Source organism: Drosophila novamexicana, unplaced genomic scaffold (assembly GCF_003285875.2).
Source record: "Drosophila novamexicana strain 15010-1031.04,08,12 unplaced genomic scaffold, DnovRS2.1 tig00000485-arrow-pilon, whole genome shotgun sequence".
In the NCBI taxonomy this organism is placed as follows: domain Eukaryota; kingdom Metazoa; phylum Arthropoda; class Insecta; order Diptera; family Drosophilidae; genus Drosophila; species Drosophila novamexicana.
The window spans coordinates 535,290-550,186 of record NW_020824808.1 but is presented as its reverse complement, the minus strand read 5'-3'; the positions used below and the strand labels follow the sequence as shown (position 1 = coordinate 550,186).

The following is a 14,897-nucleotide window of genomic DNA, read 5'->3' as shown; positions in this document are numbered from 1 at the left end:
ATTTTGGAACATATTGTATGTCTTTGGTGACTTTAAGATCTAAGCTGTTAGGCGTCAGTCTTTCTCAGCAAAAACCCAATTAATTTGTCAAATCAAAGCTGACGTGAAATGCCAGCGTCAGGGCCCAGCGATTTGTTAAGCCAAGCCCCTGGCCAAGGCGCGTACTGCCTGATATCACCTCACCTGCTCGCCTCATGGCCTTTTGGCCTCAATCAGAGGCAATCGCTGGGGCTGTTCGAGGCATTCTCAATGTGACATTTGTTTACACGAAATTTAATAGCTGCCAGTTGGTTGCATTGTGTCTCAATTAGGCGACAATTTGATTTCTCGTGTTGTTAATTTTTCATTAAACTTTACAAGCATATTTGATGATCCGGTCGTGTGCTGTCAATTAATATAGGAATTTTCGACTGTCACGCCCATTTGTGTGCCCGGCTGTCGCCCGTTGGTCACCCTGTCAACAGGTGTGCTGAATGACGAGCTAATTGGGCAGTGAGCAACCCTTCTCATATGATCAAACTACCCCTAGATTTATTTCATGTTGCTTCCGTAAAAGTTTGGCATAGTTTGTAACTGACGAGTGCGTTCAACTGGATATATTTTAACAATCTAACAAACCATTTTCTGAGGTTTCTCTAACATTCTCCTATACCCTTTACCCAGTACATGTTTAAGAAAGGGTATCAGCGTTTTCTGCTATGAACCCAATGACAAAAAGCTGAGTCTATTCAGTATTTTAATATCAAATACATCTATTGTAAGGTATAGAAAGGTGTATAAAGAGCTTTAGTATACTTCATATGCCATTTTTAAGCCCTGAACATCGTATAAAGATCAGACTATAAACACTGTAACTATTATAGAATGCATTGTCGCTTTATGTAGGGTATTTGCCAGTTGGGTACTCTCGATTAGAGCACTCTTACTTGGTCTATTCTGGTCAGATGACCAACTGCCCTTGAGCAGCGTTTCTCTTTATTCACTTGCAATTTTCACCTGCGTAGTTTTCCGCCCTGGCGCGCACTTTGATATTTTCCAGCAATTTGCATAGGCCGTCATGCAAAAATTATTAAATTTTTTCCAGCCAGCCAGAAGCACTAATTAATTTGGCAATTGCACACCGCCTGCTCCCAGCAATACCTTGCTTGGGTGCTGCAATTAAATGAATGCAAAATTCATGTTTCCCGAAATCAGGAGAACATGCGTTTCGACAAGTTTGCTGTCGAGCAATTTTTACCTTACAGCACACGGCTCACGTGTTGGCATTTAATGTAACCCGCACCCTGGCACATTACTTCAACCCTTACCCTTCACTCAAATTGCTGGCCTGAAACTGTGCACAAACATTCGCCTGTCGCAAGCCAGAGAAATATGTTACTTTATTTGCATAAATATGTGGAACTCTTTGTGCATTTAAAGTGAGGCCAATGCATAATTAAAAGTTTACTTTGAAGCTTTTGCACATAATTCGAGTGATTTGACTTTTACTGTTCTATAATTTCAGTTTCAGCTTAACTCCTTTTTTTTTTTTGAAATTTTACATTTGAATGTTGAAAAATTTCAGTTGAATTTGCATACAATTCTTTGAAATACATATTCAAATTGATTCGAGGGCATGTTTCAAAGTGGAAGTGGAAATGGAAATTGAAGAAAAGAAAACTTAGTCGAGAATTTAACAACTTATTGTATTTGTACTAAGTATACAACTAGGTAATGCCAAGCTGACCTCTGAAATATGGTAGATTAGGCTACAAATGGAATTTCATATGAACCAATTCGATTCAAAGTTCTATGTTTAAATATTTCTATGCTATAAGCCGATAATTCTTGAGGAGGATCGAATTATATTGAAGGAAAAGGAGATCAAGAGCCGAACCCCTAAGGTGAGGTTTAAACAGAACCTCAAAAGATTGTTGATGTTTGTTTGATTCTTAATAGCATTATAGAGCATAGTAACAATATTTTTGATTTATCAGTACAACAAGCCCATTTAACCTAACAAAAATCCAATACCAGCTCTGTTGAAAAATCGCTTCAATTTTCATTGACGCGCAAACTAATTAAGTAAATGCAAATTAAAATAATTGTCCATGAACTTGAATGATAAAAAAAAAGAGAAAGAGAAGACTGCAGCCATCCCTTAAAAATAAAATATGCCAATCATTTAAGCATTTTAATAATCTAGACGTAAACATTTAAAAATCAATTTTCAAGAACAACAACTAAATCAACTTACTCGCAATCTGTGGAAAATCGCTCAGCTAATTTGCATATAAAACAGTTGAAATTTATGAAAAATATGAGAATATTGATGAAATTTTGGCACAAGTGCACGCCGAGTGGTTCACCCCTTGACATCCAGCTGCTTCCGCTGCTGTTGCTGGTGGTGCTACTTGTAAAGTCAAGTGGGTGTAAGAAATTGTATAAAACTTGTTTCAAATTGCCTATGCATATAAATTGACGTTAATGTGTTGTCGACGGCGGGCACACATAAATACGAGGGTAGGCTGAAAAGAAATCGGCGCTGACAGGAAACGAAATACGTCGCGGTTTATCTTTACAGTTCGATTCTTATGACAAAAGTGTGTATGTATCAAAACGAAAGGCTCGATTTTTTTCTACAATTTTTGAAGGAGCTGGCGGAGGTATCCAAAAAGTTGATTATCTCTCTACATACTCTCTCTCTCTCTCTATATATATATAGAGCATATGTATATATATACTCTACAAGAACTAGCATCCCAAACTTGGTGTCTCTGGCTCGTAAAGACTCCGAGAAATGGCCAAAAACCCAATTATATAACTCGATTTAATCAATTTCTTGGAAACGGAGTTTTTAAATCGATGATTTAAAATAAACCCGAACTGTTAGTGCCCTGAGACATGTTCTACGTTAAATATTTCAAGTTTTCGATAAATATAGGTAGACTTGATTTTTGAAGCTGATCCATTTTGGGCTCATAGAAAATATATTTTATATATTCTCGCTTTTAAGGCCAATTACTTTTTAAGCTGCACGCGTAAGTAAACATAGCTAAGCAAGGAGGCCAGTTCAGGTAGGTAGTTCTTAAATGGGGCGGTGGTTTTTCTTGTGGCACGGCCTGAAAATATGCAAGAAAAATGTTTGCTTGTTTTGTTGCTTTTGCTAATCGCTAAGCGCTTGCTAATTTTATTATCGCTGCCGAATGATAAGCGTAAATAGCGCGTTTGCCTGTACTCGGACTAGTTAGGAACCAACAGGTGTTGGGTTCATCATCTTATCGGAAATGGCCGGCAGTCAAGTTCAGCTGTACTCGTAGTATCTTAAAAGGGGACAGGGCTTTTTGTAGGCGTAAGAGTACTCAATTGTTTGGCTCAAGAGGTAACTGCTGGGAGGTAACTGCTATGAATCATCGTTAAGTTTTATATCTTAAGAGCTCCATAATCATACAAACTATGATTCATGCACAATTATTTGAATACTAAGACAAATTAAAATACGAAATCCAATTGAAAAGTTTGCAAGCTTTTGCATTTTACAGACGCATTAATATCTGTTATTTAATAAATAGTTTCATCTAGATGGATTTGATTTAAAATCTAAAATTTAGTCTCTTTATGAATAGTCTTCTTTACTTACAAATCGGAAAAATATATATTATTAGACCGTGAAAATTTAGAATTTTCAATAATGTAAAGCTTCGTAGAATAAAGCGAATCGAATGGAAATTGACCTTCTGTGCACATAGCCTTCGGCTCGTTGGGAATTACAATTTCTGCAATTAATTTTATCGTGAAATGTGGAACGCATAGAAGGAGACATCTCCGACCCCATAAAGTATATCAACAGCCGAGTCGATAATGCCATGCCCGTCTGCCCGTCTGTCTCTTTTTTATGCGAACTAGTCTCTCAGTTTTAAAGCTTTCCTAATGAAACTTTCCTCTTTCTGTTGCACCTAGTACATATGTCGGAAACAGCTGGATCGGACCACTATATCATATAGCTGCCATAGGAAAGATCGGTCGAAAAGTAGGTTCTTGTACAAACAACTTTTTTCAGCATTAACTATTTTCCCTTTGCTTCTTAGATACTGGCAAGGCACTATCAGCACTATGAAAAGGTTGGGTCTACAAGAGTATGCCGAATATAGCCCTTCTTCTTCTTCTTCTCCTTCTTATCGTTTCATTTGAGCTGAGAACTAAGTTTTGGCGTTCCTTAATTTTTTGTTTTCATTGAATGTTTATTCGAATGGCAGACAAGCTATTAAGCGAATTTGGCAATAGATTAGCAAGCCCGTAGCAAATCAGTATTATAAATATGGTACAATAAAATATTCTCTAAACTGGGCCGATTAGATTAGGCAGCAAGTGCAGGCGAACTATGCTACCCAGCTGTTGCCTCCCATTGCTATAAAAGGCAGAGAATGCTGCCAAATGGCATTAAAACGCAATCAGCTTTGGAGGAGCACAGCTATTATAGCCGAAGGAAATTTGTTAGTTTATAAAAACAGAGTTCAAGCTCAAAATGTCCGCCGATCAAGTTTGTTTATATTTGTGCCTGATCTGTGCACTGAACTGGACATTTGCCATCGCTGATACGCCCGTCCGGCAATGTGAGTATACAGATTACAATTTGCTAAACAATTATTGTTAATAAGGTGTATTCCGCACACACAGGTGCCAATACAAACAATCCGCTGCCACTGATGGTGCAAATAGATGATTGCGATGAGCTACCCTGTGATTTGCTGAAGGGTCTGGAGTCCAACATAGCCATACAGTTTGTAGCCAGTGAGTTAGCCGAAAACGTTTCCCATTTAGAAATATATCTTTAATCTATAACATTACTGAAAATCCAGCACGAAATTCCATGCATCAGCTGACGGCGCGGGTGCACCTGACCTCACTGGGCGTGACCATACCCTTTGAACTGGAGGCGCAGCGCAGCAATGTGTGCAAAAATTTGCTGCATGGCGCCTACTGTCCACTGGACGCTGGGGAGGATGTCACCTATCGCCTCCTACTCCCAGTCGCCAGCAATCAGCCGGAGGTGCCCACCCGGCTGCAGGTTTCGCTCCACGATGCGGAACAATCGGATCAGGTGGTCGCCTGTTTTCTGGCCGACACGCGCGTACGCAAGCCCTAGAAACTTTATATAGACTAAGTTTTTTTGTTTTATTGTTAATCTTTGTGTTTATCAAACATTGTATCAATGTGTGTTATTGTTGGTCTCGGGGCACTTGTTTGTGCCAATTAATAGGAACTAAGCTGCTAGCCCTTAAGCTGCTGCTGCTGGCGGCACTATTAGACATTATGAATAAATAATTAAGCAAAACATTATGAATTATGAACATGGACATGTGAGTTAATTACCAAAGCACGCCCACATGTGCATGTGTGAGGCAGGCAGACTAAGCCGCCTAAGCCCAATCGCCAGTCATACAACATGAACGCAAGTCTCCCTCCCTGCCTTCCAAACGCCCCCTAAAATTCACCCATGGAATCGGCTTAATTAAATGAAGCAGAAAATTACGCAACACCTCTTTCTAGAGCTGAGCTCGTGTCGTGATTTCTATCGTAACTCAACCCGACATATTCTTGTTCAAGCAGATATTTTCACGAGTGTTCGTGTTGAGCACGACTACTGGAGCACAGGATTGCTCCTGTCCACAGGAGCCTGAACATAAATTAGCTAACATAGAAAAATATAAGATTTTAAATGTAAATAATTATTTTAGCTAACAAGTTTAATAAATATTTAATTATTTATTTACTCTAAGGGGAATTATTTTTATGTTAAATAAAATATGTTCGAAAATGCAAAATATACAGATACTCAAAACTGTAAGTAATTTAAAATTTTACAAAACAATTACAAACAAGAGGTTGTAGTCGGGAGCTCCCAACTAGGCGATACCCTGAACCCTCTTTTTCCAACATCAAATACATATATATATATTCTATTTTAGAAGCTATATGTCAGGTTTGGTGGCTCTAGCTCTTATTATTTACCAAAATTGCCCAAAAAACAGGATATCGATATTTATCGATTGCTTGGAAACGGGGTAAGTTATCGATTATCGGACACAAACTCGATCTGCGCAGGCACTAGGAGCACCTACATCTAAAATTTCTCTAGCTCTTATAGGTTCTGAGATCCTTGCGTTCATACATACGGACAGACGGACGGACGGACGGACGGACGGACGGACGGACAGACAGACAGACGGACATGGCTAGATCGACTCGGCTATTGATGCTGATCAAGAATATATATACTTTATGGGGTCGGAGATGCTTCCTTCTGCCTGTTACATACATTTGGATTTTGCACAAATACTTATACCCATTTTTAATGGGTTAAGGGTATAAAAAGTAAAAATAATAAGGTAAAAATATTATAACCTTATAGAGAAAATGTACAGTATATTTTCAGACTCTTATATCATATCTATTGTTTATATATGAACTATAAGAAATGGTATTCCAGCAAAAGCAGGAAACCTAACTGTTATAATTATTTTTATGTAATTCTATTTCGAACATTTATTTATATACAAAAACGCTCATATCGTGTTTGCGTCGTGTTAAAAAATTCCTACATGCGCCCATCTCTGCAGCTGTCATACAGCAGAACGCAGCAGGTGAGCATCACTGAGAGCTGCTTGATTGGCGGACTGACTGACTGACTGACTGACTAACTGAGGGATGGACTGATTGACTGACTGGCTGGCTGAGTGGTCACAGCCCACGCTCCAGCCTATCGAGGTGTTGACGCTGCGTGCGGTTTTTCATAAATTTTCAACTTTTCATTCCAAACAGTTGCCATTTCCACAATTTACACGCACAACCAGCCACTGTTGCTGCAGCTGCAGCTGCTTCTGCTTCTGCCACTGCTTCTGCCACTGGCTGTGGCTGTCGCTGTGGTTATGGCTTCCTTCCTGTCATTTGGCAAAAGCAACGCTAATTGGCTTTTCAACACTTTGCTGCTTCCTGACTGACTATGTATAAATACATATATCGATATATATATATATATATAATACACATATATAGTGTATGTACCATATATTTACGAGCTGTGGGTTGTTCCACAGTCGTTTGTTTCTTGTTTCGCTTAATGAATGAGCCCTGATTGCGCACATATCCGCCGGTTAGCTAATTGAGACGTCGACTAGGTGGTGACATACTATGGCAATACAGGTAGTTGACAAATTGCCTATAAACTAGAACACACGATAAAGCCCCTTCAAAAAGAACTTAATTACGTTAGCATTCTTAAAAGTTCACAAAAGTTATCGGAATTATAAGTAACATCTCAAATTTAGTATCATTTTAATGTTGTATAATTATTAAATAGGATTTGGTAGACTCAACTTGCGGAAATAATCAAGAAATTATTTGAAGTAAGCCACAACTTTTTACTACAAGCAGCTTAAAACAGCCAACTTTGTAATGTATGGATTGACTATTCAGTATAGGTATAGGGCGTAATTATGTACTGAAGGTCCGTCTTTAGTTCTAAGAGATAACGGATATATTATTGACGGCACGTTGTTTAAGGAGCCAGAGATAAAAGACCTGTATCATTTGTTAAAAATATCTACTGAATTTGAGAATAAGATGAATAAGATATATGTATATAATGATTGATAATACGATTTGAATGTAGCCAAATCCCCTAAAACCTAATATATTCTTATTTCAAAGAAATAATAAGAGAATAACTATGAATTCTATAATACTTTGCTGAGATCTTACGAACCTGTTTAGGTTAGTTTATAGGGTAACTTTCGTTCGTGCACGCCTCAACTCCGCTTAATGAAAAATTAAATTAAGCACATAAAATAAAATTGTTATTAAAACTTCATGCATTCCGAGCATGACATTCACTCCGATATGAAACAGCTATTAGTATTTTTGTGGCTCGTCGTTCTAGCTCACATGCAAAACGTCGATGATTCATCTGAAAGCGAAGAATCCTCTGAAACTAAGGTAAGAGAAAAAAATGTTTGAAACGCATAAAAAATCGATTCTATAAAATTGCATTACAGACTGTGCATATAGAGCGCATCAGAATCCACGGGGATCGGCACTTCATGAAGGCTGTTACCGTCATACACGAGGATCGATTTCACTTTGATATCTATGTAAAGCTCGATCGAGAGCTGGGCAGCAATTATCTTATTATGAATATAAACCTGCGTCGAAAATTGGAGAACGACATGGATTTTATAAAGCTTTTCGAAGTGAAACACATGGATTTTTGTGCATTTCTCAACAATCCTGCGTATCGACATTTCTTTATGAGCTCCATACATCTGCGCGAGGTGTTGGAGTGTCCCATACGCGTGGGCAACTACTCCATTCTAAACATAAGTGTGATTAGTGTAATCAAACCGGAGGAGCTGGGCAAGGGCACTTACAAATTCTTTACCGAAATAGTCGAGGTCACGGGTGAGATACCCAAAGTGTTTGCCATGCAGTTGACCACGCAAGTAAAATGAGTTATGCGACAAGAAGAAAAGTTTATCTTTTAATGGAGGCAGAAGGATTTCAAATTCAGAACGTAGATTTAATTGCCTTGTATTGCGACATTGTTTTAACGGATGTAAGCTATAAACAATATTTTTAATATGTTGTCCCTCGTTAGTATACAAAGATCTAGAATATTTCAAGATGAGTTCCTTAATAAAGGTCTGCTAACTACCAAATTTTTTTCAAAATCGATAAATATCAATATCGATAAATATCGATACAACGCCAAACCATAATTATTGAGAAACTCGTTCTGTTTCCATAATATCGATAAATATCTATTTTTTAAAAGTTTAAAATGCATATCTTGAGTTTTAATTTGATATGTGGTTTGAATACCTTGCACTACTCTCCCAGGCTTGCCTCGTCCATATGTGTCCGTCCGTCCATACACACACACACACACACAGACATGTGCAGCACCGAACAAGGGATACGTAATTACTACAAGGACACGGTCGAGTGCGAGGGCTGTCGTAGGTCAACCCCCCTCGTGCACTATAAGCCGATTGTTGCCGGCTACCTTCAATTTTTTCTGGCTTTTGTGTGTCGCGCACATTTCCACATTGAATTTTCCATTGTGCGTCATACGTGAAACGCTTTTCCCTCGACACCGCGTCTCACATATTGAAAATCGTTTAAATCGACAGAGTGCAGCGTCCGATTATTGTGATTATCTCTGACTATCGCGTGTTATGCCTGCTGCTTCTTGCATTTCCCGCGGGACATTTGCGGTTTTTCTTCGTAGTTAAGTAGAAGCCATATGTGCGCATTGTTCCTGCAATTTTCTTATGTCATTTGTGTATAATTAATAGAAAAACAATATGTTCAGTGTTCAATCAATGGGGGGAAGCCAAATATGAATGGGAAATTTTGAGGTAAGTCCACTGAGACGTTAGAGCTTCCAATCTGACTGGTAGAGGGTGCTCAATTATTATTACTTTTTTTTATTCAACACTTTAATTATAAATCGTTTGGCGCCTATATTAAGAGGTCTTAGATCTAAACTTTTCTTTATTAAGATTCGTTTGCTTTCGATTTCGACATTTTTGCTTTTACCGAGACGTGGTTAACATCTGTATCATATCATATTCTTCGGTGTATTCTTTTGAATACACAACTTACAGATTAATCAGAGCTCTTAAGATTTAATGTTAGCTTCCAGGTCTCTTAAGTTTGTTGACGGTCTATTCAAGCCGGATTTTGTTTGGATTTAGCAATATTGTGCACAGGATCCGGCTATTTGGTATTCAAACCAGGTGAATGAATCCAGCTGATATTAATTAGCTCAACGATATTCTTGATTGTCTTGTCTACGGTTCTCGAAGGAAATAATGACATACAAATATGTACAATCCTGCTATTATACAAAATTATGTAACTCTTATCTTTCCACTTTTTATCATTCTCTGACATAACGAAGAAATCGTGTATCATTCCCCTCCATGGAAAGGCCATATATTTAATGACGAAAACTAAAAAGTTATTTCCAAATTGTCAGCTTTTGTCATAGAACAAATTGCAGAGTATCTGAGTAACACAAGGTGCTTTTCATAAATTCATACTCTCTATGTATCCAAGTGTGTTATGTGAAGCTGTGCCATGCATGAAAGGATAAGTCTTCCTGTAATCTATTACAAAAAGAGATGGATGCCTAGTGTCACGCTAAACTCTTAAATATATACTATTCTAAATTTTTTAAGGTAATTATTATCTATAAAAGCCCTCCCGAAATGATCTCTTAAACACTTGACAACTATGCACCCGAGAATGACCCGTTTTTACATCTCTTCTGCGACCTAGGCTTGACTTTGATTCATTAGCGTTGCATCAAGACAGAACTGTTCTTTTTATTTTTCTTCATATTTGCTTAGACCAGATTAATATCCCCCTTTTGAACAATCATAGAGTTATGGTTGGTGGCGTATTAGTTCAAAAAGTAATCGTAGCGAAAGCGATTCCACGGATCCTCTTCTGTAATAATTATCCCTCCCTCGCATTTTGAACTAATTATCAATGAGAACCTCTTGGTCTGTAGAGTATAAACTGCACGACTTCATGTCGTGCGTTATGCGACTGTCCCATCTGATGTTTTTAAATGAAATAGGATATATGTATATAAACCGATTTATTCATTTACTCTGCGTGTTCTTCAAAGCGAAACAAAGTATGTAGAATTTTCCTTAATTTTTGGCAATTGCAGGTCCATTTTTTTCGTTAATCGAGTTTTTTGGAACAACTACAGTACAATTTTTGTGATAAAATATATTTGGGCTGAAAAGATATGTGTTATCACACAGTTACATATCTTATTTCGTGTTGAAAATGAATTTAGATATATAATCGAATTTATATATTCTACTTCGTTTGCAAAACGAAATGAAATAAGAACTAATTTCGTATACCTTACTTCGGAATAGAATACTTTTATACTCCACTTCCAATTATCATATTTCATAGAGCCGAGAAGTCATCAAGCCCTTCCATTTCAAATAACGAAGTAATTAGTTAATAAAGCAGACGCGTCTTGTTACCGACTACATGCCCTTTTTTATGCACGGAAATGTGTACCAGTGCTCGTCAATTCCAAGCTCCTCGCTATCCTCCAGTGAACTGGGCAGCGTGTGATTAGTTGTCTCTGGCAGCAGCAGGCATAAGCAGGCGGCCAGCGAAGTGAGCACGGCCAAAATGATTTCCGGCAGCGGCGAGGAAATACTGCTCATGTTAAAAAAAAATGCACATATCAATTGGATCACTCTGGCAAAAGTATCTACAGCGGCATCTCCCTGGCCACGCAGACATGTTGGCAACAGCTCCACAGCGTACAAACAGGTCGTGTTAAAGGCAACGTTACAAAAACAAATCCCAGTCAATAAGAACATCAGCTGTAAGGTGGTGACTGTGGAAAGTGTACAGAAAGTGTACAAAGTGCACAATAACAAAAAATGAAAAAATAAAACTAACAAAAATGTTCAAAGGTAAAGGTAAAATTTTAACCCTTGCACAGGGTATCATAATTTAGTATCGAAATGTGTAACGCATAGAAGGAGGCTTCTCCGACCCCATGAAGTATACATATTCTTGATCAGTTTCAACAGCCGAGTCGATATAGCCATGTCTGTCTGTCTGTCTGTCTGGCTGTCTGTTTCTATGCGAACTAGTCTCTTAGTTTTAAAGCTATTGACTATGATTAAATACCTTAGACTTACTGCGATTAGTGTCGGAAGCTCCATCCAATAGAACGATGTTCGTTATCGAGATAAAAAGGCAACAGCAGATTAGCGATGTGGAAGTCAATGCCTTGCGTCCGATGATATCTTGAAAAGCTAAGGCTATCAGCCAAGATGGCAGAATCATGGTATATTGAATCGAGTTCCAAACAAAATGCGAAAACCAATTTCTATTTAGTTTACGTATGGCGATAAAGTGGCAATAAGAAATGACGGCCCTAAGTAGGCAGGCGGATGAGGGTGTAAAAACAACATATTGCTGCGAGTTAGTGAGTCAACTCTCTACTTACATGTCGAACGCCAATATTAAAACGATGCGGCGCAGGCGCGGCGTCCTGAAGAGGTCCAGCAGATTCGGGTCGATCTTCGTATTTTGCTGAACTAATTTGCAGTTCGCGATGAATTCCTCATAAACGCTGTCTTCAATTTGGACACCATTAATTTTGGCCACACGCCTCAGGGACGCTACAGCCTTGTTATAGTTTCGCCTTGAGATCAGCCATTCTACGCTTTCCGGTACAATGCAATAAAAAAAGGGCACTAATATTAATGGCAGCGAGCTGACAAGCAGGAAGCTACGCCAGGTGCCCAATAGCAGCCCCACCCAGGGTGAACTTATCGCGCCCAAGCAGTAAAATATGCCGACAGTGATAGTCAGGCAAATTGTGCGCAAAGAAGGACGTATATATTCCAAAACTGCTAAGTGATTGTGAATTACATTAAATAAAAAGTAAAGCCATTATCCCTCTACTCACGCAGAATGTACATCATTGCATAGTTGGTGTCAGTGGCGAAGCCGTTAATAAGTCGAAATAAACAAAAAGTGAACAGATTGGTACCAAAGATTGTTAAAAAGTTGCCACTCATTGAAATGAGATTGGCCAAAATAAGAGCAGGAAGCCGACCCACTTTGTCCCCCATATAGCCGAGAACAAGAGTGCCTAACAAGGAACTCACAGTATACAGTGAGCCTCCCACGTTCATTCTCCAACCATTTTTGCATATCCAGTTCGTTTCGCTGACAAAACTCTGAAAGTCCATGTATGTCTCATATTTGTACTTATGGCAGCTGCTATGGATAGTCAAATTAGAGTACAGTGGCTTGCAGCTGGATGTATTTGGTGGCGCTGACCCCGAGGCTAGGCCATCAGCACACCTGCGCGTTAAGGCGTTAAGTATGTGCCATGTTATAAATATGCTTATACATACCAATGTCTTGGCACAAAAAAGATAATTTCTTCAGATTCGTAATGCAGAGACAAGATCACATTGAGCAGACTAGTGAGTATTACTATGATCAGCTGCAGTCGACCAAAACTGCCGCATTTTTCCAGGATTTTGTCCACTTCCAACATTGTGTTATTTATATATCAAACACCTTCTGCATTTACACTTGCTGTGTACCTTTGACACGAACAGGGATTTCCCAGAACTTCCCAGAGTACCGCTGCACTTCTGGCACTTGCATCGCATCTCACTTTGTATAATTTGTTTATTTACTTAATTACTAGTCATTTAACGCTTTGAGTTAGCGGTATGTCTTAACTTCATGAAAAACAATTTTATAATTTAGATTTGATAGATTTTACTGAGAATCGTCTGTGTGTGTTATAATACTAGTGAGATAATATTAAAAAACATAGCCATGCATGGAGGCAACTGAAATGCGTTTTGGATATGCGAACAAATGTTTGTCGAGCGAGTAATGACTCAAAGCTGTTCGAGTTGCAGACAACACATTGAGTGGGTCGACTCGACGAGCGCAATCGAAAATCAAGTTAAAACGAGGAAGTAACAAAATTTTCGGCATGCCGAAAATTTAAAGCCTTTGCAGATATGTGAGAATAGTGCAGCTCGGAAATGCTGCGTTTGTTGAAATATCTGTGAAAACAGAATATTTTCCTATCTTGATGAAACTTGACACCGATTCGTATTTTTATACCCTGAACCCATTAAAAATGGGTATAAGGGTATATTGTATTTGTGTAAAATCCAAATTTATGTAAGAGGCAGAAGGACGCATCTCCGACCCCATAAAGTATATACATTCTTGATCAGCATCAATAGCCGAGTCGATCTAGCCATGTCCGTCTGCCTGTCCGTCCGTCCGTCCGTATGTATGAGTCAAAGGATCTCAGAACCTATAAGATTTTAGATGTAGGTGCTCCTAGTTCCCGCGCAAATCGAGTTTGTTTCCGATAATCGATAACTTACTCCGTTTCCAAGCAATCGATAAAAATCGATATCGATATCCTGTTCTTTAGGTAATTTTGGTAAATAATAAGAGCTAAAGTAACCAAACTTGACATATAGCTTCTAAAATAGAATATATATATATACATTTGATGTTGGAAGAAGAGGGTTCAGGGTATCCCCTAGTCGGGAGCTCCCGACTAGAACCTCTTACTTGATCTTTATGGTTTTCCCTCTAGATTAATCTGGCATTCAAATCTGAACACCGTTTTTTTGGTCGAAATTCATGTCCAAATCTTACCCCAAGATTCGTATATAGACATGGGTCAAAAATTACCACCTCCATATCTCGGCCAAATCTCATCCGATTTTCACGAAGCATGCATTTTTCATCATGGTTTTTCCTCTAGATTAATGTGGCATTCAAATCTGAACACCGATTTTATGGTCGAAATTCATGTCCAAATCTTACCCCAAGATTCGTATATAGACATGGGTCAAAAATTACCATAACTCGGTCAAATCTCATCCGATTTTCACGAAGTTTGCATTTTTCTTCGTGGTTTTCCCTCTAGATAAATGTGGCATTCAAATCTCGACACCGATTTTTTGGTCGAAATTCATGTCCAAATCTTACCCCAAGATTCGTATATTGACATGGGTCAAAAATTACCACCCCCATAACTCGGTCAAATCTCATCCGATTTTCACGAAGTTTGGCTTTTTTCTTCATGGTTTTCCCTCTAGATTAATCTGGCATTCAAATCTCGACACCGATTTTTTGGTCGAAATTCATGTTCAAATCTTACCTCAAGATTCGTATGTAGACATGGGTCAAAATTTACCAACCCCATATCTCGGCCAAATCTCATCCGATTTTCACGAAGCTTGCATTATTCTTCATGGTTTTCCCTCTAGATTAATCTGGCATTCAAATCTCGACACCGATTTTTTGGT

General features: G+C 38.5%; 3 protein-coding genes across 5 annotated transcripts; 2 read left to right on the top strand and 1 right to left on the bottom strand.

The window, feature by feature from the left end:
- Positions 1 to 4,412: 4,412 nt before the first annotated feature.
- On the top strand, positions 4,413 to 5,253 carry LOC115761623. Its single transcript, XM_030703452.1, has 3 exons — positions 4,413 to 4,592; positions 4,657 to 4,770; positions 4,839 to 5,253. Exons 1-3 carry the CDS (start codon positions 4,505 to 4,507, stop codon positions 5,123 to 5,125), a joined length of 489 nt encoding a protein of 162 aa, XP_030559312.1. The 5' UTR covers positions 4,413 to 4,504; the 3' UTR covers positions 5,126 to 5,253.
- A 2,646-nt stretch (positions 5,254 to 7,899) lies between these two features.
- On the top strand, positions 7,900 to 8,611 carry LOC115761695. Its single transcript, XM_030703564.1, has 2 exons — positions 7,900 to 7,974; positions 8,034 to 8,611. Exons 1-2 carry the CDS (start codon positions 7,924 to 7,926, stop codon positions 8,484 to 8,486), a joined length of 504 nt encoding a protein of 167 aa, XP_030559424.1. The 5' UTR covers positions 7,900 to 7,923; the 3' UTR covers positions 8,487 to 8,611.
- A 2,040-nt stretch (positions 8,612 to 10,651) lies between these two features.
- LOC115761722 (organic cation transporter-like protein) lies at positions 10,652 to 13,357 on the bottom strand. 3 transcript variants are annotated; one of them, XR_004017763.1, is made up of 6 exons: positions 12,957 to 13,356; positions 12,503 to 12,903; positions 12,038 to 12,443; positions 11,727 to 11,965; positions 10,923 to 11,416; positions 10,652 to 10,791 (listed from the first exon to the last, which is right to left on the bottom strand). XR_004017763.1 is itself a non-coding variant. In XM_030703602.1 (5 exons), exons 1-5 carry the CDS (start codon positions 13,100 to 13,102, stop codon positions 11,055 to 11,057), a joined length of 1,554 nt encoding a protein of 517 aa, XP_030559462.1. In that variant the 5' UTR covers positions 13,103 to 13,356; the 3' UTR covers positions 10,652 to 11,054. The 3 variants fall into 3 exon arrangements, 2 of the variants coding, with proteins under 2 accessions (XP_030559462.1, XP_030559463.1); XM_030703602.1 differs by having other exon boundaries at positions 10,652 to 11,416; XM_030703603.1 differs by lacking the exon at positions 10,652 to 10,791 and having other exon boundaries at positions 11,319 to 11,416; positions 11,716 to 11,965; positions 12,957 to 13,357.
- Between the last annotated feature and the right edge of the window lie 1,540 nt (positions 13,358 to 14,897).